This window comes from Rosa chinensis, chromosome 5 (assembly GCF_002994745.2).
Source record: "Rosa chinensis cultivar Old Blush chromosome 5, RchiOBHm-V2, whole genome shotgun sequence".
Lineage (NCBI taxonomy): Eukaryota > Viridiplantae > Streptophyta > Magnoliopsida > Rosales > Rosaceae > Rosa > Rosa chinensis.
Genome location: NC_037092.1, coordinates 81,749,096 through 81,772,566, shown reverse-complemented (window position 1 = coordinate 81,772,566; position 23,471 = coordinate 81,749,096). Strand labels below are relative to the sequence as shown.

Here is a 23,471-nt window from a genome sequence, read left to right as displayed (position 1 = left end):
GAAGGATTCGGTGATATTTGGATGGCATGACTAGGTGCTTTGGAGGTCTGACCCCTCCTTGGTGCTATTTTGGCAACCTGAAGTTCACACAAATAAAAAAATAACCAAGTGAAACAAACACATAACAACATTTATTTCAATTAATGGGTATTAAAGATCTTCACAAACCTGATGACCCCTGCCTTCATTTCCATTGGTAGTGTCTTGATTGCCACTTTCTCCATTGTCGTAATCTCTATTTCCATTGTCTCCATTGCGCCGCACCTGAAAATTTACCAATATATATATATATATATATGTGTGTGTGTGTGTGTGTGTGTGTAAATTAGCACAATAACCATCACTATTTCTATGTTAAATATATTGACTCAACCATATAATTAATATAAATATCACCTAATGTAAACATCATAGCTACTCGTCACCTGTCACTTACCCTTGATTCTTCTTCCTCTTTTTTCTTTCTAGCTTTTTCAACAGGGCATGTTCTTTTGTTGTGATTAGGTTGTTTACAAACTCTGCAGGTGATAGTCACATACTTACTCCTTGACATCCTAGTTGTATTTCCACAAACTTTTGTTGGCTCTGGCGCTGGCGCTGGTGGCTCTGCTTCTTCCTTTGTCCTTGCTTTTTTGGGTCTCCCAAGTTGTCTCTTGTACTGAGGAGGATGAATTTTCACCTCCCTGATTGTCCAATACACAATTCCTGGAACTGGATTTATTGGATGAGCATAAGCATCCAGGTATGCCTGCTTCTTGTAATACATATGCACATACTGTTTTGGATCCTCTCCCCTTATGAAAATACAATGTATGGCATGAAGGCAAGGTAAACCTGATAATGTCCATCTCCTACATGTGCAGGTACCCTTAGCCAAGTCCACTATGTGTTGAGATTGTAAGACACTTCCTTTCTTCCCTTGCACTTCAAATACATAATCACTTGATCTGAAACTGTTGTACTCCCTTGATCTGTTGATATTCTTTTCTATAATCTTTTGAATTCTAGGACCAATTTCACTTTTCCACTTCATACCAGCTACCCTTCTGTTATTCATTCTAAACATCAGATTTTGTCTCAACATCTCAAGCATCACCAACATAAGCTTATCCCTACAGTCCAGGATTGCTGTATTGAAGGCTTCACATAGATTATTTAATAGCATATCGCATTTGCTCTCTTCCCTGAAATGAGATCTACTCCAATGTTTAGGGTTCTCATGTTTATTTAACCACTCAATTGCTTCTGCTGAAACTACTCTAATATCTTCCCAATGCTTGTTGAACCATGTCTTTATAGTATCCCTAGCAGCTGACCAAAGTAGATTCTTCAACACAATTCCAGGATTCTTAACTTTGAAATTGTTGTGCAGATGCCTTACACAGTGTCTATGTTCACTGTTTGGCATTAAGTATTTAACCGCATCTAGTAGCCCTTTCTGTTTATCACTCATGAATACGTAGCTGAAATCATTTTGCATATCTAAATCTCCAATCAAGTACGCTAGGAACCAACTCCAAGTTTCGTAATTCTCCATCTCAACCACAACATAAGCAATGGGAAACATCCCATTGTTAGCATCAATTCCCACGGCTAAGAGCAACTAACCAGGGTACTTTGTCTTTATATGGCATCCATCCAACCCCACAACAGGTCTACAACCAGCCATCCAACCCCTCTTGCATGCATCAAAACATACATAGAATCTTTTAAACTTCCTAACACCTCCATCCATATTAGTTACCAATTCAATAGTTGACCCTGGGTTTGATTGTCTCAATACCTCAACATAGGTTTCCAAGAGATTATATTGGTCTGCCTCATTCCCAAAATTCATAAGTGCAGCTAGCATCCTTGCTCTTACAACCTGCTTGTGTGAAATGGTTTGACCAAAATCATGAGATACTATTTTTTGGAAGAGTTTTCTAGACATATATGGATCAGCTTTCCACATTTGTACATACTCTTCTGCTAAAAATGTAGAAGTACAAAACTTCACTCTTGAAACCGTTTCACAATTCTTGTGATTCAAATCGATTGACTTGATAATCAATTCTGGTTCCTTACCCTTGATTACACTAGAAGAGATCCAAAATTGACAAGGCCAAGTCTCCCTTTTACCCTTGTGCTTCTTTCCGCATGCAACCTCTACTTTAACACCTGCATTCTTCTTAAAAAATAGATTATATCCAGTTTTCACAGCATACTTCTTGACAGCAGCCTTGAATTGTGCTGCATTGGCAAACTGTTGGTTAACTTCAAACTGTGGATCCTTCATGTCTTTCTCAGGAACCCAAGTTCTGCCACTCATAAGTTTTTGTCTCCTATTTTTCTTTGGTTTACTTGTTGACTCACCTTCTTCATCATCACTTTCAGTTTCTTCCACCAAATCCCTCAATTCTTCACTATCATGGCTATGGTCAGAAATTTCACCATTGAATCCCATGTCAGCATACTCATCATACACATCACGGCTATCGACATTCTCCTCATATTCCAAGTCATCTTGTCCATCTTCACCATATCCTTCATCCCCTGGCAATATCTCATAATCACTATCCACGTAATCCTCATCAAAACTTCCATCTTCATCTATATTCACTCTATCATGTACATTGTCATCATCATCTTCATTATAACCTTCACCCTCATCTATGTCTCCTGCCTTCTTTTTACCCATTGCATTTTCTTCTATAATGCATCCACTCCTTGCATATGCTTTTATTAGCTTTAAGACAATCTCAGGAATGAAATCTACATGTGGTATAATCTCCTCATGTTTGGGATCCCTATACTCCATTTCCGCAAGTTCGACTTGCCTCTGCCCTCCACCAACATAATAAATTTGTATAATCCTGGAACTTGGCAGTAGCCTCACCATCTTTTGTATATTCTCATCTTTGGTGATCGGCAAGAATACTGACATGTTAGGATGCTTGAACCAATAGTGCACTGGTGGCTTCCTATATCCCAACTTCCAAGCAAAAGTATTGAGCTCTATCCAAGAAATCTTGTCTGGGTCCAGCAACTCTGCCCAACACAGTTGACCTCCCTCATATTTATGCCCAGCAACCTCTTTGACAAAATCACCTCCATGATGTATTTGAAGAGTGAAACCTTGACCTATAATAATCAAGTATTAACACATATAAGCTTTTTTTTCTTTCTTTTTTTTGAAAATGTAACACATATCAGCTTTCATTTACAATTCCTACTAAATCAACACAACTACATTCCAAAAATTAAAAGTTGACGTGCCTCTATAAGTAAAAGTAATTAAATACAAATTGTTAAGTATAATATGATGCAGGTGGCCTATTAGAACAGAAAACTCAGAAAAGTATTCAAATATATTTATTAGGTTACCATAAGTTAGACCACATATTTTACCACCCAATAATCAGACCACACACAAGACAGTGAAGACACAAAGCAACAACACCAATGTCTTTATTAATCTACAAATAAGTCAGGAATAATTGAAGAGTTGGCTAAAGAGTAAAGACATATACCAACACAAGCATCAATATCTTCAAAGACCCAATAAAAAAACCCCAATACTGCCAAAATATGCTTCATAAACCCATCATTCAATAGTACCCACTCATCCAACCACATCCACGCATCAACCTCATCAAAACAACCAACAAATCTTCTTCAAAACAATCAATTTCTTGCATAAAAGATTGAAATCAAATATAAAAGAACCACAATAAAAAGAGACAAACACTTACTGTTATATGTGGGTTGACCCGAAATCAGAAATTCTCCCCAAAACTCTTCCATATCTTTGATTTCCACCATCACGAATCTCACTTTTCAGTGTAAAGGCTTTTGTAGCCTTCACAAGGGGACCAGAATCTAACTTTTGAATATCTTTTCCTCTCAATCGAATCTCATTTGCTCATTAGGGCTTAGAAAAAGTATGCTTCAAAGAAAAAAAGGGACTTTTGGGGTTTAAATGCCGAGTAAGAAAGCTTGTGGGTGAAATTACCCTTTACCCAAAGCTTATTCAGAACTTTATATCCACGTTGGCACCAAGTAAGCAAATTTAACGTCAGAATGGACGGAAGTACCATATGGAGAAATGGAGCAATAATTCAGGTACCATCAGGGTAGTTTTGAAAGTTTAGGTATCAAAATGTGTATTGGACCATAATCCAGGTACCATATGAGGATTTTTCTCTTAGAACTATGAAGCATATAATGATTATTCAGAATGCTTCATGAAGCCACTTCCCTTATTCAATGAAATTATTTTCATGACAAGCAAGTCTGTTATTCATTCTTATGTAATCACTCATGCCATAGGCTCGAGGTTGAAGCTGAATGGTTGATCACATCATTCTCCACAATGGCCATGAACATTGGCTAAAACACCACCACCAAATGCACCAATGGCTGTCATAAAAAAAAAAAAAAAAACAAATGTGTTGAAGGATGTCGACATTTTGTGTGTCTTATCAAACTAGGATTAGTTCTATGATTGTAATAGGAGAGAAGGTTCTAGAATTCCTAGTCCTATTCAGAATAGTTTTCCTTGTATCATTAGAATATGTACTTTATAATCGATATATATAGGGCTCCTATTATCAATAATGGAACACACAATTCTCTCATTGACTCTCTCAATTCTAGGGCTGGCTCTAATTACCGAACCTACCGCAACCAACCGGAAACCGGCCGGACTGGAGGTGTCGGCGCCGACAAATACTGCAACCGGTGGATCGGTACCGGTAGTACCGTACCGAAGCTAGGTACTTGGCTCGGGAGTGGTACTACATAATGTAAAGGTTCAGTAATACCGACCAGCCGAACTAAAAGTTTTTGGTTTAATTCCAAAAACTCCTACCCATTTTGCATCTGCCATGCATCGAACCCTTGCCAACCTCAATGAGAACTCAAGCCACTTACCATTAGACCACAAGTTCGTGACTGGTTGTGCAAAAACACATATTTAATTGCTCATGAAGAATAATAAGTTTCTCACCTTCCATTTCTTCCAAAAGTGACTCTTTCTTTTATTCACTCTTCCTTCTCCTTCTTCCAGAAAGTCAGAAACGACTCTCTCTCTCTCTCTTCATTTCTGACTTTTGTTCTTCTTCCTCCATTTTCTCATTATTTTTGTTATTCATCCTTCCACTTCTTCTTTCACTTCTAGATATGAATCAAAGATCGGATCTCCAACTGAATTCTAGATCTAGAATTAGGAGGGTTGCTGTTCTTCTCTCACTCTTAGCTTCATCCATCACCACAACAGAATCAACTCTGTTCTCTTTCTTCTTCAGTTCTTCCCCTTTTGTTTTTTCTTCTTTTCTCTATTCTTCCACCTCTATACTCTTCCTTCTTTCTGTTTCTTCTTCCTCCTCATACTGGCTTCTTTCAAATACCGGCCAAAACCGACCGTTGAAATCGGTAAACCGAACTTCCGGTAACCGAAAGCTCCGGCACGGTTACAGTAACACATTTGGCGAAACCGAAGACTTTCGGTCGGTATTCGGCTGACGCCAAAAAATCCAGTAACTGTACCACGGCCAGCCCTACTCAATTCTCATATCCTGTGTAGCTGGCTAGCCCAAACCCAACCGAAAAACCCAATGGGGTGGAAGCCTAAGCCCAAACTCAAAATCGTTTTATAAATGATCTACCTTGGGTGTCAGCGTTCCGAAACATTGGCTTCACTTCCCTCTATTTCTCTTCGGTGTTTACCTCCATTGCAGAGCGTTTAGAATTTCAGATTCAGATTTTGGCTTGTGATCAAATACTCCAATCCCTTGGTCTGTGGGTTAGTTTTTCTTTACTCATTTGTTTCAGAGTCTGTACAAATGTTATTGCTTTTGGTCTGATGCGTAAATCCACACAATCCGATCGGTTTAGATCTCCGTTGCAGCTAGAAACCAAACTAGCCAAAACTGTGGGTGGTGTTTCTTAGAGGGTTTTCTTAGTTCAGTTATTTGTGTTTCTGGGTCTAAGTCAAGAAGTGGGAAAACCCAGTTGATTGTAATCTCTACAAGTCAATGTCTAGCTGCGTCGTGGATCTCCCTGAAGATATTATACTCAAGATTCTGTGCCGTTTGCCGGTCAAATCTTTGATCCGGTTCACTTGTGTCTCGAAAGGGTGGCGTTCTCTGATCATTTCTGATCCTAAATTTGGAAAATCTCACTTCCAACTTGCTTCTCAGCAGAGAACTCTCCGTAGAAAAGTCCTCCTCACCTCCTACCCTACACTCAGAGAGCCAGGTTGGAAGAAATGGGCTGAAGTTAAGTTACCCCCTCTGTTTCAATCCTTAGAGGATAAATTTTCAGTCAAGAATTTCACATTCCCAACTGAGGAGATTGAGCATTTGGAAGAAATGGGCTCCTGTAATGGTTTGGTACTTGTAGGCCGACCCTGTGCCGATCATTTCAAGAGCTTGTCTATCTGGAACCCATCTACTGGATTCTTCCGCAAGATACCTCATCCAAGGTTTGGGTTGAAGTCAGGTAGTTACTTTCTGAATTATGGTTTTGGGCATGTGTCCGCCAGCGACGACTACCAATTTGTCTCCGTAGTACCTGTTCCCAGTAATATGCTGGAAGTCCATATCTTATCTCTGAGTGCCAACATTTGGAAAGTTATTACAGCTCCTTTCCCCTCGTCCAGGCCATGCTGGGTTAGTAGACAGGGGACTTTTTCAAATGGAGCAATTCACTGGGTCATTCCCCGCAGAAAGGAGAATCCGGATCCAGTTATCTATGCGTTTGACTTGGGAGAGGAGGAGTTGCGGCGAGTGCCATTGCCACCTGTTTTGTGGCAAGATGAAGAAGACTGGAATCCAACAAAGATAACAACTCTGGTTCATTTAGGAGGATACCTTTGCATATGGTCTCAGAAGCGTTATGGTACTCAGGGAGGTGAAGTTTGGGCGATGAGAGAGTATGGGGTGCCTGAATCTTGGGTTAAACTCTTTCAATTTAATGCACACAATTTCCGCGATGTCTTTGATGTAGAACGCAGTCCATGGGATCTGTGTTTCATTACAGAAAGCGATACAATGGTGTTAAGACTGACTAAGGAGTTGTTATGGATTGAATGCCATAATGAAGAGAAGCCGGTCTGCAGTGGAAGGTATAGGCTTGAGAATGTACAACCCAGGGTGCCGAACCTGGTGTTTTATTTTCGCGCGACCGTATATGATGAAACTCTAGTTTCTGTAGCTGAATGATTATAGTGAACCATTGGGGGCATGAAGAGACTAGGCCTGAAAAACTAAGAAGCAGAAGTGAAGAGGGAATTGCTATCTGCATTCAAATCCTGCTTGGTTTATGTTATAACTGTTGTTAGTTAACTTAATCCTTGTTTGTGTTTTTGTAATTAAGCGGAAACTGTGAGTATGATTTATGGTCGAGTCTAACTTTGTGTGTTGCTCTACTTTTCTGATGCTGAGTAAGTACAATATTAGAAGTGGTAATAAGAACATGGATCCTCAACAATTCCGTTGTTTCTTCCCTGTAAATAAGAACGTTAGCTACGATCTGATCAGCATATTGTAATTGTACAAACTATGAGTGGCCCTATGTGCGGTCAAAAATCCCAATGCTGCTTTGTTAGCTGTGTACTAATAAGAATTCGAGGCTATTTAGTAGTTAAGCTGATGTGCTCATATTTTCTTAATTCTTATATTTCTATGCCTCTTTCTCTTGGTATATATGTGTAGTTCTCCTTATTTATGGTTCATTTACGTTAGTTTAGTGTCTTTGTAGGTGTGTTTCAAAGAAAGAAGAAAAGAAGCTAAGCTAAGCTAACTAACACAGAAACTGTTGTGCAGAAAACCTAACTTCGCTGAATTATTGGGAATTTCTCGGATAGAATTAGGAGCTGTATGCTATATGCACAGAAAGCCCCATGTGTCTAGTTTCTGAAGAATTTTACAGTTTGCGATTCCGACTTTTCTAGAAGGAGTTATGGCAATTTAAGTGAAGGCAGTTCAGCTTGGACTAGAATCTGCAACATCTTTTACAAGTTCATGTCTAGAACCTAACTTCGCTGAATTACTGGGAACTGATCGGATGGAATTAGGAGCTGTACCCTATATGCACGGAAAGCCCCATGTGTCTAGTTTCTGAAGAATTTTACGGTTTGCGATTCCGACTTTTCTAGAAGGAGTTATGGCAATTTAAGTGAAGAAAGTTCAGCTTGGACGGGAATCTACAACATCTTTTACAATATGCACGGAAAGCCCCATTTAGAAGGCCCAGCACATATATTTGGAAATCTTCAGTATGCCACATCATCATTATTGAAGATCCAGGACTTTTAGACATGTTTATATATGTGTGTGTTTATATATATATATATATATATATATATATATATATATATATATATATATACAGATCAAATCCAGAGCGGAGCTCCGCTTTGAAATTAACGTGTGAAGTTCGAGTTTTCAGTTACTTTTCGGTCGCATATCCACATCTCAACCGTTCAGTTTTTAGGTACTACTGTATAGATCATCTCTGCAAATTTTCAGCCAAATTGATTATCATTAAGGCATCTAACTCGTTTAAACCAATAGAAGGACTGAATCTGTCAACCTGAACCGTACTAGCTTTAAGGCACTTATCAATGCCTTAACGATCATCATTTTGGCTGAAAATTTTCAGAGACGATCTATACACTAGTACCTAAAAACTGAACAGTCGAGATGTGGATATGCGACCGAAAAGTTACCGAAAACTCGAACTTCACACGTTAATTTTCAAAGCGGAGCTCCGCTCTGGATAGGATCTGTATATATATATAACATATATATATATATATATATATATGTATGTATGTTATATGTTATATATATATATATGTGTGTGTGTGTGTGTGTCTTTGTGTGAGTGTGAATTTGTTGTAATTTGGTTTATGGTGAAATTGGAAGTTCTCATACTTCTATATAGAATATGTGCATATATATTCTAGTATTCTACATGTCATGACTACGGTTGACTGATTCGATTGGATTTAAAAATATGGTGAAATTAGCTAAATTTTTTACTACACTCATAATTTATTATAATAATCTCATCCAACGGTCGCTTTTTCCATTTTATTTGAATTGATAGAGGTTGCCCTTTGGAGTGTACGATATATAAATATAGGTTTATAAGAGTAACTAAGTTTGACCTAGTTGATCGAATTCGAAACGAGAATCAAATTGGCTGGATTTTCTACAACCACCATAAAACATTACAATCTCTCCATCGAGCGGTTGGTTTCTCCGAATTCATTTTCCACTTCGTGGTTGCTTTAGAATGAACCTCAACAATTTAAATGCAATGTATAAGTCATACAACTTTAGAAGGAAAATTGGTATAGGCCAATGTGTTTGTAATTAATTATTATTTTGTTTATCTTATGTCCACGCACATCCATCGATGGAATATTTACAAACGTGATGTGAAAAAATAAGCACGTTTCGCGGTCGTCATGCCATCGGTCAACTAAGAAGACATACAAATGACGACGGTTGACCAATTCGATCGGATTTGAAAATATGGTGAAATTGGCTAAATTTTTTACTACACTCATAATTTATAGTAATAATGTCATCCAACGGTCCATTGTTGCATTTTCTTTGAATTGATAGGGGTTGCTCTTTGGAGTGTATGATATATAGATATAGGTTTATAAGAGTAACTAAATTTGACCTAGTTGATCGAATTCGAAACGAGAATCAAATTAGCTGAATTTTTTACAATCACCATAAAACATTACAATCTCTCAATCGAGCGGTTGATTTCTCTAAATTCATTTTCCACTTCATGGTTGCTTTAGAATGAACCTCAACAATTTAAATGCAATATACAAGTCATACAACTTTAGGAGGCAAATTAATATAGGTCAACATCTTTTTAATTAAAATTGAAATTTTTATCTTATGTCCACTCACATCCATCGATGAAATATTTACAGACGTGATGTGAAAAAATAAGCACGTTTCGCGGTCGTCATGCCATCGGTCAACCAAGAAAACATATAAGTGACGACGGTTGACCAATTCGATCGGATTCGAAAATATGGTGAAATTGGCTAAATTTTTTACCACACTCATAATTTATTGTAATAATTTCATCCAACGGTCCATTTTTTCATTTTCTTTAAATTGATAGGGGTTGCTTTTTGGAGTGTATGATATATAGATATAGGTTTATAAGAGTAACTAAATTTGACCTAATTGATAGAATTCGAAACGAGAATCAAATTAGCTGAATTTTTTACAATCACCATAAAACATTACAATCTCTTAATCGAGCGGTTGATTTCTCTAAATTCATTTTCCACTTCATGGTTGGTCTAGAACCTCAACAATTTAAATGCAATATACAAGTCATACGACTTTAGGAGGCAAATTGATATAGGCCAACATCTTTGCAATTAAAATTGAAATTTTTATCTTATGTCCACGCACATCCATCGATGGAATATTTACAGACATGATGTGAAAAAATAAGCACGTTTCGCTGTCGTCATGCTATCGGTCAACCAAGAAAACATACAAGTGACGACGGTTGACCAATTCTATCAGATTCGAAAATATGGTGAAATTGGCTAAATTTTTTATCACACTCATAATTTATTATAATAATCTCATCCAACGGTCCGTTTTCCCATTTTATTTAAGTTGATAGAGGTTTCTCTTTGGAGTGTATGATATATAAATATAAGTTTATAAAAAATATTATCTTTAAGGATTTATTTGTAAATAAAGCCCGCAAGGCCCGCCCCGAAAAAGCCCGCAAGGCTTAGCCCGGCCTGGCCCTCCCGCATTAAATAGATGGGCTTGGATCCTTCAATTTACAATAAAGCCCGACCCGACCAGGCCCGCTACTATTTAAAAATGGAGTAAGGCCCGGCCCGGCCCGTTGATGAGGCCTAGGGTTGAGGATCTTGATTCCTTTGGATTATGCTTCTCTGGTAGTGAGGTCATGATATACTTTTGCCTTACCATCCAAGATGGTGAGTCAATTACATGGTGACTGTCCAAGTCTTAAGAGGTAGAGGTCCAAGGTTAAAGACTTGGAATACCATGGTTATGCATCTCACTAGTCATGGTTATTTATGTCTAAGAATTCCTTTTCTTTCTAGATGAAAGGTTTAAGTGCGTTGAAAGGTCAGAGTCCTATGTAGACTCTTTGACATTTCAACGCGTCCTACGTGGAATTGGTTGAAAAGTCTAAAGTATTTATCGAACCAAATTATGACATCAACACTATGATCAAGGAATATTCAGGTAGTTGGAAAAAAGTATATAAGGCTCTATCGTGCTTCATTGTCAGAGGAACTCTATCCACATACTGAAACCATGCTTTGCAACTCAAGCCAGGTAATTGCATTCTTGACCTCATTAAAGCAAGGAAAAGATCTAAACAAATTTGCTAATACCTTGTCGAGCAAGCAAATGCTAAAAGTAGACCTACATTTTTGCATGTGCCAAGACTATACATGCTTTTTAGAAAATACTGAGTCAATCTGGGAGAAGATCTTTGATTAGTAGTCAGTTCCTCTCAGGTATCAATAAGTTTCATTAACAGATGACTTGGTTCAACTGTTTGTTTAGATAATCCAAGAGAAGAAGATTATTAGTGAAACCTGTGACTGTCATTTCTTGGAAATGTCTCGTGAAAATATCTTGTGAAGCTGAAATGGGTGGGAGTTTTATCTAGCGGCAGTTACCTTTTAGTTATTCTTAGTTATCATAACGAAGATCAAACTTATAATTATTTAGATTACAGACAGAATTTAGTTGGTAAAAACTGAAATGTTGAGATTCTTGGTAGCTCAAGTATATTATATGTTTACTAATTGAATATACTTTGGTTTGAAGGTTGATCTTGACAATGTAGATGAGAGAGAATTTCCGGAGGTGAAGGACTTACAATTTCTTGACTGCATATTAGAGGAAGGTGAGATGCTTTATATCCCACCAAAGTGGTGGCACTATGTGCGGTCTCTGACAACAAGTATGTCAGTTAGCTTTTGGTGGAGTGATTATGACAGTTCAGCTACGTCTTGATAGTTTGCTGTTTTACTGCCTACTTGTTAATTCATTTTGATATTGTTAGACAGGGCAGTTTTCAGTTGCAGAGTCTTATATTCTCATGTATATATCCTGCTGTGTCATATTCACGATAAGACTTACAGAGGTCTGGAGAAGAAGGAACTGTTTCTAACAATTTTGAGAATAGTATTTATAACATCTTTATTGTGTCACATGCTATACATCTGTAGCCATACGGTTGTCAACCTACTTTTCTCTTGTTTCATAATTGAGTGCATTTCGATCAATTTGGTTAATAAATTTGTGTTGATGGAGTCGATCATGATCAGATCACTTAAGATTTGTCTTCCGTAATGTGCATCACCTTCATGTTGATGAAATTTGTTTTCCTTTTTCTTTTCAAGGAGAATTTGAAAAGAAGTCTTCCAAAGCTTTCATAGAGGACCCATTGTATCATCCTCATCCTTCATAGCATCCTTGATAGTTTCTTTTGCCTCACAAGCTTTGATTTTGAGTTACTTCTTTTCTCTGTCTCATTCAACTGTATCTTGCCACCATACTTGGCATTCTGAGGCCATAGGCCACCCAAGTAAAGGCACCGCATGGATAAAGAACTCAAGTCACTCAACCACTGCGAAAGGCAGATTTTGCTTTGCCAGACAGGATTTCAACTTGAGATGACCTGTGGCAACCACTCTTTGAAATCTGAATGATTAATCTTCCTAGAGAATGGCTCCGCAATTAGTTGGCTACTTTTCAAAATTTTAATGTGTTTTACCGGTGTAATGTCTCACACTAGGGAAGATGTCAATCTAAGTAGCTTTTGGTCAATGAGTTTTTATCATGCTTGGGGTTTAGACTTTTTTGAACCACACAAAATAATACCTCTGACTTCAAAGTGTTCAAATACTTGAACTTGAAAAATTGTATCAATTAGACACTTCCGACACAATTTTGTCAAATTTTTGTTACCTAGACGGTAACATAGAAAGCAGGAATCCTAGGGAGAACTTACAATCTTAAACAGCTATGCCGATAGGTAAATGCACATTATGCACGCTCATATCAACAATGATGAACAACAATCGGATTTCAGTTACATGCAATTTCTTACATCAACAAATCAACAATGGATACAAATGCTTGACCGAAAGACAAGAAAACCAGAAACAAAATACAAAGAAACAAAAATGTTTATTTTAAAATGATTACTGATTAGTCATGATAGAATCAATTTAATTGACTATAGCTTCACAAAGAACCTTCTTCTGGGCCGTTGAAGGTCCGTTTGTGTTTCTTGTATGCGATCAGATTTCAATGCCCGCTCGTGGATCTAAAAGTCAATTTGAGATAAGATAAGTATATAAGTTGGAAATTTAATGCATCTCCGAAGTCTCAAAATATTGTTAACAATACATTTTTCAATCTATTTGGAAAACGGAAACAATAAGCTAGGAGCATAAATGTAAAAGCAAAGCTGAACTAAAATGCAAGAGTAGAGAAAATAACTGAAGATAAAACATAAATGATTATATATACAATGTGGTGTAAATTCACAAGCACCCTGTTTTCAAATTTTCTTCAAAGCATACCTAGCCCTTTCATATAGTAGTTTGTTTAGTAGAGGAATTGAAAACAAACCATTCATCAGTGTCATGAAATTTCTATAAAATATGGACAATCATTTGATTATCAAAAATTTAAACGATCCAGAGAATGGTGGATGATTACGGATGATATCAAAGAAAAATAATAACTTGGGATTGAAATGAACAAAGTTAGAATTTGATTGGTACTGTGTCGGAAACTCATTTACTGAAAGCTTGGAAATGAATCATGGATTTGAATAGAAAAAAAAAATTAACATTTTGTACTTGTTAACTGATTTTTCGTGAGCAAGTGGACTACCAAATTAATATGACAAATCAAGTAAGTTTTTGATACAGCAACATACCTCTTGAATTGGACTTGTTTCCTGCTGTGGAAGTCAAGAGAAGAGGCTAAAAACATGGGGCATTCCGTCACACGTAGGTTTTCCAGTGAAGGACACTCAATATCAAAAGAAGCACTTTCATAGTGTAACATTGGTAGTCCTGACAAAATTAATTCCTTCAATTTTGGAAGAATGATCTTCTTGTTGCTTGCTTCAACTATTCTTTCCAAAAAGATGCAACCGTATAAATCAATGTATTCCAATTGAAAAAGACATTGAGCAACATCACAGGTGAAGAGACTACCCTGCAATTTGCAGAAACGAATGGACAAACTGTGAAGATTTTGGAACATTGCAGGGGTTGCAGGTCCATCACATATGCTTCTTATTGTACCTAGAGTACACAACTCTATCTTTCTCAAATTTGATTGTTCTGGCACAAATGACGCTTCATACCCAAACACAGATTCAATCTCCTCCATGAGAAGAAAATGTAGTTCTTCCAGATTTGGTATCCTCTGCAACAGTGTTGATGGTAAAAGTACATTCCCCCAGTTGTAACAATAGTTAACCCTCAATAACTTCAAATTGAATAGAGACCCGGGTGGTAATTCAAGAATACATAACTCCTGGCAATCCACGATATCCAGACGCAACTCTTCCAACTTCTCGAGCACAGGTTTTTTTGGAACCCATGTTGTTGGGTTCATAAGCTTGTACCTCCTAATGGGACCAATTATATAGAGAAGCTTCAGTCCATGTAATCTCTCATGCTCAGACTCCACAAATATGTCAATTAACCTTCGGCACCCTTCCCACTGTAGCCTCTCTGTTATGTTCATCACCGCATTGCAAAACCAGTCCGGTAAGCCACTTATGGTGTCAAGCCTCAAGACTATTGATTTATGACCAGATCGAATAGCGGCTTCTATCGTCTCGCGTGAGTCGCGTCTGCCCACATATATATCAAATTTAACCCAATTCGAATTGAACTCAACATTTTTAGGTATACATGCTGCATCGGAGAAACGAACGTCTAAAACTCTTAAATTTGACAAGCTAGTTACCTCGTCAAAACCAACATTTGTTTCTTCTCTGTCTCCCTCAACTTCACCCCAGTTCCAAAATAGGTTCATGTACAGTTCTTCTAAATTATGCAACTTTGATATGATCCCTTTGGATAGAATTGTCCGAAAAGTTGTACCGCTGAGATCCAGCATCTTTAGATTGGTCAAATCTCCTATCTCTCTCGACAACTCCTTCAAATTACTGTGTCTCATACTAAGAATCTCAAGCTTCTTAAGTTTTCCGATCATGGAAGTGTCAAGATTGGAACAACCATCTAAATACAAAGCTCGGAGGTCGGTTAGGAGACACAATGATTGGGGTAGCAATAAAATTTTATTCCAGCTAAGATCCAAGACCCTTAATTCATTTGGAGTTTGAAAAAAGGTTTCTGAGATAGGGATCCACGTATCTATACACCAATTATTGTTTAGTAACAAAATCTGGAGTTCTGGACATATAAATTTTTCGGGTAGCTTGGTAAGATGATTGTGCATTAGTGAGACTGCAGAATAGCCTTCATGTAATTGACGTGGCCAGTCCTTTAAACCGCAACCAGCTCTCACCAAAAACCCATGTTCAGATTGAGCAATTTGAATGGCTGTATCTCGGACAACATCATGCATCTTTACACATCCAATGCATTCACTCTCCAAAAGCAAGCAAGAATTTTTCAGGTACTTAACCACTGAATCTGCTGTTCCTCTGACTTCGTCCATTGTTTCAGCATCTTGAAACAATCCTTTTCCAATTGCATACCTGAACAAGTCTTCTATATTGATTTCATGGTCTTCTGGGAATAGGCAACAGAGCAAGAAGAATGACTTGTAGTCCTCATCTTTCAAGTAATCATAGCTTAATTTTATACATTCGGATGCTTCCCCATAATCGTCAGGGTTGGCAGATTGCGACTTCTCTAGTCGTTGAGCTGCTCTTTTCCATTCCACCAGTTCTTTATCTCCAAGTGCCCTTGCAACTGCTATCAATGCAATGGGTAGACCCCTACATTCTCCAGCTACCTTCTTTGCTATACCATCGAAAGTGGTCGATTCAAATGACCTTCTTGCAATTCTCACAAACAAGGTCCAAGAATCTTCTTTTGAGAGAACGTTGAGTGTTATCTTTTCTTGGCACTCCATGACATGACAGACATTCCGTATCCTTGTGGTGAGTAGCACTTTGGACTTGCACTTTTGAAGCTCCTTGTAGCTGGGAATCCCTATCTTTGACAACTCTGTTCTCCCCCAAATGTCGTCCAGGATTATAAGGATCTTATTTCTTCTCTTCATCTCTTTACTCAATCCAGCTGCTCTTCCAATTTCTGTCTCTGCCCCCAATGTGACGCCTAACAGGTCTGCTAATGTGCCTTGAATTTTTCTGTAGTCAGGGCTTTGGGATACGACACCCATAATCACACAATCAAAAATCCCACTTTTTCGGGCATGTGCAACAACATGTTTCACCATGGTTGTCTTTCCAACGCCTCCCATGCCGTAGACACCGACGGCAGTGACCTCGTCATCTGTTAGCGCCTTCATAACCTCATTCATGGCTTGTCTTGTTGCTTCAAATGCTTCAAAATCTCCTGTGGACTCAATTGCATCAGGTACTACTTCACTAAGGAGAAATTCCGCAATCACATCAACAAGTTCTTTGTGAGTCCTACAAGCAACAATAAATGAACGGTCAAAAATAAGCGTTAGGTAAATATATAGTACCGATCGAAATTGCAGGCGCAATTATAACTCTCGGTACGGGATTAAGGTAGCCTCATGATGCTTACTTATGATCATCTGTATTCCACCCAGAGATATTGGCCACTTTGTTTAAAGCAGCTTTCCATTGCTTCACCTTCTCTGATTCATGTCGCCCAGAGGTTTCATGCTTAGAGAAAGCATCTTCGAAACTCTTTTTCTGATATCGAACATCAGTAGGATCAACATGATAAAAAAGTGGCAAAATTCTGTTGTCTTCCATGGATAGACAAATCTCTCTAAGTTCCTCCAGACACCAAGCAGAAGAAGCATAATTTTGCGAGAGAACAACAATTGCAAACCTTGATTCTTTGATTGCTGCTAAGAGAGTGGGAGAAATAGCATCCCCTACTTGAAGGTCCTGCTCATCCATGAATGTTTTGATTCCACTCCTATTTAGTCGATCGTGTATGTCGACTGTGATCCCCTTGCGAGTGTCTACACCCCTGAAACTCAAAAACACATCATACTTCCAACATGAAGCTGATGAAGGAGGAGATGAAAAGGCTTTTTGGGAGCCGGAGGCCATTGAAATCCACCAAATTAAAGCAAGAGGCAATCAAGAACAAGAAAGAAGCAATTCCAATGAAAAAACCCACCAAGGAGGGATAGAGTTCGAGGAATTAAGGGATATAATCAATGAAAGAGAGAGTCTAGCTTGCAGTCTGAAAGGCATGAAAATTATTTTGATACACTTGTTGCAGATTCTATAGACAATAGCATCTTGGATTTGCTCCAACTAATACTACTATATTATCTCCACTTGCTGCCGACTAGTCTGCTGCACTGTGAATATTCTGTTTCAACCCCGTGAAAGAAACAAAGTAGCTCAACTCCTAGCAAAGTCGCTCTTATTGAATAATTGATTTTTTCTTGTATCGAAGCAGGGCCGGAATGGCTTATAGAAAACAACGACTCAAATGTTTGTAACGTTTCTAGTTATCTAAAGGGATGAATTTGAATAGAGGTCTTCCAAAGCTTTCATAGAAAGACCCGCCATTGTATGCGTCCTCATCCTTCCTTGACAATGTCTTTGCCTCACAAGCTTTAATTTTAAGTTGCTTCCCTTTCTCTGTCTCATTCATTATCAACTCTATACTATATCTACATGCCTAATGATGTAGAACGAGAATGGACCCAGTTTAGCCGAAAAACCATAAAAGTAAAGAAGCGGCATAGAATCAAGAAAAGTGATTGGAAAATAGGTAACTCACGCGTAATCAGGTTACTAGCCGCTGGAATATTCAAGAAGATTTGGTTTTGGACTTTTCGGGTTTCCCGTGCGAAAAGTCAGGTTTTGATTTTGAATCAGATTTGACTAACTTTTGGCCAGAATGTCCGTTTGAGACGCATGATACATTTCCAGAATGGGAACGACGGGATCTTCAAGACTCACTTTAGTGAGCCCTATCAGATTTAGGCCAAAATGTATCGTCTTAATTATCCGATTCGTGATTTCATATTTTTAGGCTAGTTTTACATTCTTTTTATTTTAGGTTTTCTAGTTTATTTTGGATTTGTTTTGTTTTAATCCGTGGGCTTTAGGGTTTCATTGTTAGTCGCCCTAGGGTTTCTTTCCCATATATAAGCAACTTTAAATGGCTGCAAAACTATCTTTCATCTTTTATCAATAAAATTGAGATTATTCTCTTTTATCTCTGGTGGACTCCAGAATCTTTTGCTTAGGTTTATTGCTGGTAAACCTAGTTATCAATCCGACTGCGTCACCTAACCTCATTGCTCTTTGGAACATTATAAGTTTATAACATAGAATTATGGTACGCGTGGTGATTTGGGTTGATGTTACTGGCCCGTATGACTTGATAACGTTTCTTAGTAGTCTTTTTAACTTTTTTTTCACCTCTGTGCATGGTTCCCACCAAATTAAAGTGATATTATTGACATAGGCCGTCACTTGGCAAAGCCACGTGGTAGTCTGGGACCACAGAATAATTCCTCTTGCTCCTTTTACCTTAATCCTTCCACACAAACCCCAAGTTGCTCCTCCACATACATGATATTGAAAAGGCACTCAAGTAAAGGCACCACATGGACAAACGACTCAACTATGAGTAAGAGAATTTTAACATACACCCAAACTTTATAAGAGAAAATTAGAAAAAAAACCCAAAAAATGAAGCTCTTATTAAGAAAAACTCATTCCTATATTTTCTTTTAATCTACACCCATTCACATAATTAAACCTTCCTTATAGGTTTTAAGTCTATAATTAAGTTTTTTCACCTTTTTTTAGTTTGACTATTTTACCCTTCTGCTTGAATATGGAAAATATTTCTCAAATATAGTTTTTTTTTTAAATTTAAATATGGCAACAGTTATAAACACAAATTAGAATTTAATACAATCAAGTTATTTTCCCTTATTTAAAAACGATTGATTGCCTTAATTATTGTAAATCTCTTCTTTTCTGATTTGATCTATATATTTGCCATTTTTTAGTAGATATGTTTGTGTAGATATTTCTATTATTAGATATCTCAACGTGATTAATCGCCTTAATTATAGTATATAACTGATGCCATATTTTAGGAGATATGTTTCTGTAGATATTCCTTATTTAAAAAGATTAATTGCCTTAATTATTGTATATCTCTTCCTTTCAGATCTATATATTTGCTAATTTTTAGTAGATATGTTTGTGTAGATATTCCTATTAGATTTCGTAGATTTCTCAACGTGATTAAACATTTTTTTGTGGAGATATTCCTATTATTAGATAGCACCTAAACTCTAGGTGGGAGTATTCTTTAGCCATCAAGAACTTGTAGAATCTATTGAGAAACAATAACAAGAAAAAGAAACATGCAATCAAGAACTTGTAGAGTCTATTATACCTATTCAATAGCATAAACCCTGGAAAATCACAAAACAAATACCACTTCGTCAGGAAGACACACATCTATTGAATAGGTAGCAAACACAATGCTCATCAACCGTGCCAATCGGATTAAAGGGATATGTAGTTGGACAAAGGCAACCCACCAACCTCTGATTGTACGATCCATTTATATCACAATCACAATTTGAAATCAAAAACATAATCGCATGATTGTGGCGTAGGTCGCACCTAAACTCTAGGTGGGAGTATTCTTTAGCCATCAAGAACTTGTAGAATCTATTGAGAAACAATAAGAGGAAAAAGAAACATGCAATCAAGAACTTGTAGAATCTATTATACCTATTCAATAGCATAAACCCTGAAAAATCACAAAACAAATACCTCTTCGTCAGGAAGACACACACCTATTGAATAGGTAGCAAACACAATGCTCATCAACCATGGCAATTGGATCAAAGGGATATGCAGTTGAACAAAGGCAACCCACCAACCTCTGATTGTGTGATCCATTTATATCACAATCACAATTTGAAATCAAAAACATAATTGCATGATTGTGGAGATATTGATACCGGCTTTGAATGTAGAGATTAGGCTTTTGAATGTGGAGATTACATAACCTCCAACCCAGAGGAGAGTTTTCAATTGTTGGAATCAAGGGTTGAGTAATTTCATCGGCAGCAAGACTGAATTTTAATATTAATGGTGAACGGGGAATTTGATAGTGGCAGCTTTAGTAATTCTTAACAACATTGGGTTTTAATATTTATCCTATTTAATAGGTTTTTTTATTTTGAATAAGCCTAATTAATTGGTTTGGGTGTATATTAAAACACTATTATGGATGAGTTTATTCTAAAAGGGGTGTGTGAATTTGGGTGTAGAATCAAATTCCCCTTATAAGATTTATCCATTATAACCCAACAAACAAACAATTTTTTTCAATATACACCCAAAATATGCCAAGTAGGATAAATATATGTCTTACCTTTCTTGAAATTTACATAAATTGCCATGACTCAACTATAACATCGACATTATAAATGAGCACAATTGACGCTATGCTTTTAGATACTTTGACTTTGGATTTTTATCGTACACTAAATATGTTGTTTTCATTAATTTTATTATTATTGCAAGAGTCACAGAGTTTTGGTATATTTTTATGGGTTTTTGACCCAAAACACCAAAATAAGCTAAAATTATCCCACTTACCCCAACAACAGTTTTTTAATCCCACTTACCCGTGTAAATTAAAATGATAATTTTCCCTCCCTATAATTAAGAAATTACAAGCGTACCAACACACACACACACACACTCTCTCTCTCTCTCTCTCTCTCTCTCTCTCTCTCTCTCTCTCTCTCTCTCTCTCTCTCTCTCTCTCTCTCCCGCTCGCCGGCGATTGAACATCATGGCTCCCACGACCGCGAAGGCCACCAGCTCGTCGTCAATGGTGTCGACGATCAGAGCCTACTTGCCTCTGATTCTCTTCATCGATTATGACAAGCTCACCTTTTCCTTTTCCTCTCTCGGCCTTTTCCGGGTCGAGTTCGAAGTCTGAGTTCCGATCAAATCAAATCCAAGCAAAATTGAAGTACCTTGATTACTGGAGAAGGCAAGGTGAATCTCTTCCATACTCGTGAACCTGTTGACCAGATTATCCTGAAACAAATTGAGGAAATCGAATTACCTAACACTTCGAATTTTCATTTTCTACTGAGGCGAAATCAAAATCATAGAAATTGGATTACCGATTGCTGCGAATGAAGAGTTCGTGGACGGAGCGGTCTCTGAAGGCACAGTTGAGAACGTCGTGGGCGTCGGTCTCGTCGCGATCTCGGACGGTGTCAAGGTCGAGAGTTGATGTGGCGTCTTTGGACGAAAGCTAGGCAGCCGGGCTTTGATCGGTGAATCATATGCGGTGGCTGGGTATGTTGGATTCTAGGGTGCCTATATCAGAAGATTTTTTTTTTTTTAAGTAATGGGACAGAAGGAAAGGAAAAAAAAAATTGAATATCTATTGGGGGTCAATAGATGTCTATTGGAGGGAAATAGACGTTTTGAATTGATATAATCTCTTTGTTTTTTTTCTTTAATCAAAGTTTTATTTGTCTAATTTTAGGAAGATTAGTTCTCATTCCAGCGACCGAATTTCTATTGGGGGCAATAGAGGTTTATTGTCCTCTATTGTCATCCTCTATTGGGGGGCAATAAACATCTATTAGGGGGCAATAGAGGTTTTCAAAAAATTCCTGTGGGCGACGGTCGGTGACCGGTGACCGGACTCCCTCGAAAGTTGGCCGAAATCTTGCAAAAGTTGGCTAGATTCCGACGACCGGTGACTAGCTCTGACGAAGTCTCCTATGATTTCTCTCTCTTCCATTCTCTCTCTCTCTCTCTCTCTCTCTCTCTCTCTCTAAGTAACAAAGAGGTGAGGGTAAAATGATATTAAAAAAAAGCAAAAAAAAAAAAAAAAAAAAAAACCTTAATGAGGTATTAGAGAAGACCTTCTTAGAGTGTTTTGGGTAAGAGTAAATTAAAAAAACTTAATAGGGTAAGTAGGAAAAAAATCCCTAAAAATAGGGTAAATGGACAAAAACCCTATTTTATAAATAAATAAAAAATTAGGGGAAAGAGAATTTATTCCATATAAGGTAGAATTCTATAAGTAAGGTATATAGGTTTTTTCGACTACACAACCTAAGAGTTTGTATAAATAAGGCACCTGATTATTAAAATATTTTTTATTTTTTTTGAGAAACATGTCAACTCATTGCATTGATACACATAACAACTAATCTCATTGGGACTGTCAAAAAAGTCACTATTAAAGTAATTCAACTTTTTTAAAGATCATAAAGTGTAGCCAAAAACTACCTGAAGACATTACAGGAAACCAAGGATGGAGATGTCTTCGGCATTCTTGGCCACAAATCTCAAAGAGAACATACCAACTCCTATGAAGGAGGAGTTCTTACATCAAAACAATTGAAGGTAAGATGAGATATATTAGGTCCAATAAATCTAAGTCCAGACCCAAATAAGCAACCATGAGGCCTCAAGCGTATGAAACCCTAGCCTTAGGCCCAAATTCACATTTAAAGGCTGTTGGATTTGCAGCAGTGTAAACTCTATGTAGCACTGGTAATAAGAGAGTTCATGTATACAATTACCGTGTCTAGTATTAGTTTCTCAAGAGTTGCTATTGTAAACATATTTAGCATGTACGTAGGAGAGAACTAGATTAATCACCTAGTAACTAAAGGGCAAAGAGACAACGGTGGGAAGGTTGTGTTGGTAGAACCAGTTTCTGGCCTGGGAGCTCTGTTGTGCCATGGTGGTGGTGTAAGGGCAGAGTTGGCTGGGCCACTGGGCAATGATCAGTGGGCCGTAATTTTTCTTTCTTCTTTTTCTAAGTCCCTCTCGGTTATTGGGTTTGGGTTTTGTTAGACTTTTTCACATAGACAAGACTTTATACTTTTTCATTCTCCAATAGCAAGCCCCTGTTTTTATGCCTAATTAGAAACACAAAAAGAGTAACAGGGCAAACAGAGACGCGCCACTACCGCAGCTCAGAGAGACAGAAAGAATGGCCACAGCAGCTGTCAACTTAGCCCTGGTAAAGTCGTCGCCTTTCTTTGTTCCCAAGCCTCAAAACCCTTCAAAGCTTAGGGTTTTCACTCTCCGATGCTCCTCCGCCACCGCCAATGCCGTCTCAGGTATACCCACTTTTCCTACTCTGCTTTGATTCTTCTCTCTGCTGTGCTCTACGACTTGAAAAGATTCAATCTTTATGTCATAATGGTTTCCAATTTACTGTGAGG

At 37.7% G+C, this 23,471-nt stretch overlaps 2 protein-coding genes across 2 annotated transcripts; one reads left to right on the top strand and one right to left on the bottom strand.

Annotated features, from left to right (window-relative positions):
- Positions 1-6,017: 6,017 nt before the first annotated feature.
- On the top strand, positions 6,018-7,205 carry LOC112164230 (F-box/kelch-repeat protein At3g06240). The gene has a single exon (XM_024300455.1). It carries the CDS (start codon positions 6,018-6,020, stop codon positions 7,203-7,205), a length of 1,188 nt encoding a protein of 395 aa, XP_024156223.1.
- Positions 7,206-13,892: 6,687 nt separating this feature from the next.
- LOC112167009 (disease resistance protein At4g27190-like) lies at positions 13,893-16,695 on the bottom strand. Its single transcript, XM_024303947.2, has one exon. The coding sequence runs from the start codon at positions 16,578-16,580 to the stop codon at positions 13,893-13,895; it is 2,688 nt and encodes an 895-aa protein (XP_024159715.2). The 5' UTR covers positions 16,581-16,695.
- Between the last annotated feature and the right edge of the window lie 6,776 nt (positions 16,696-23,471).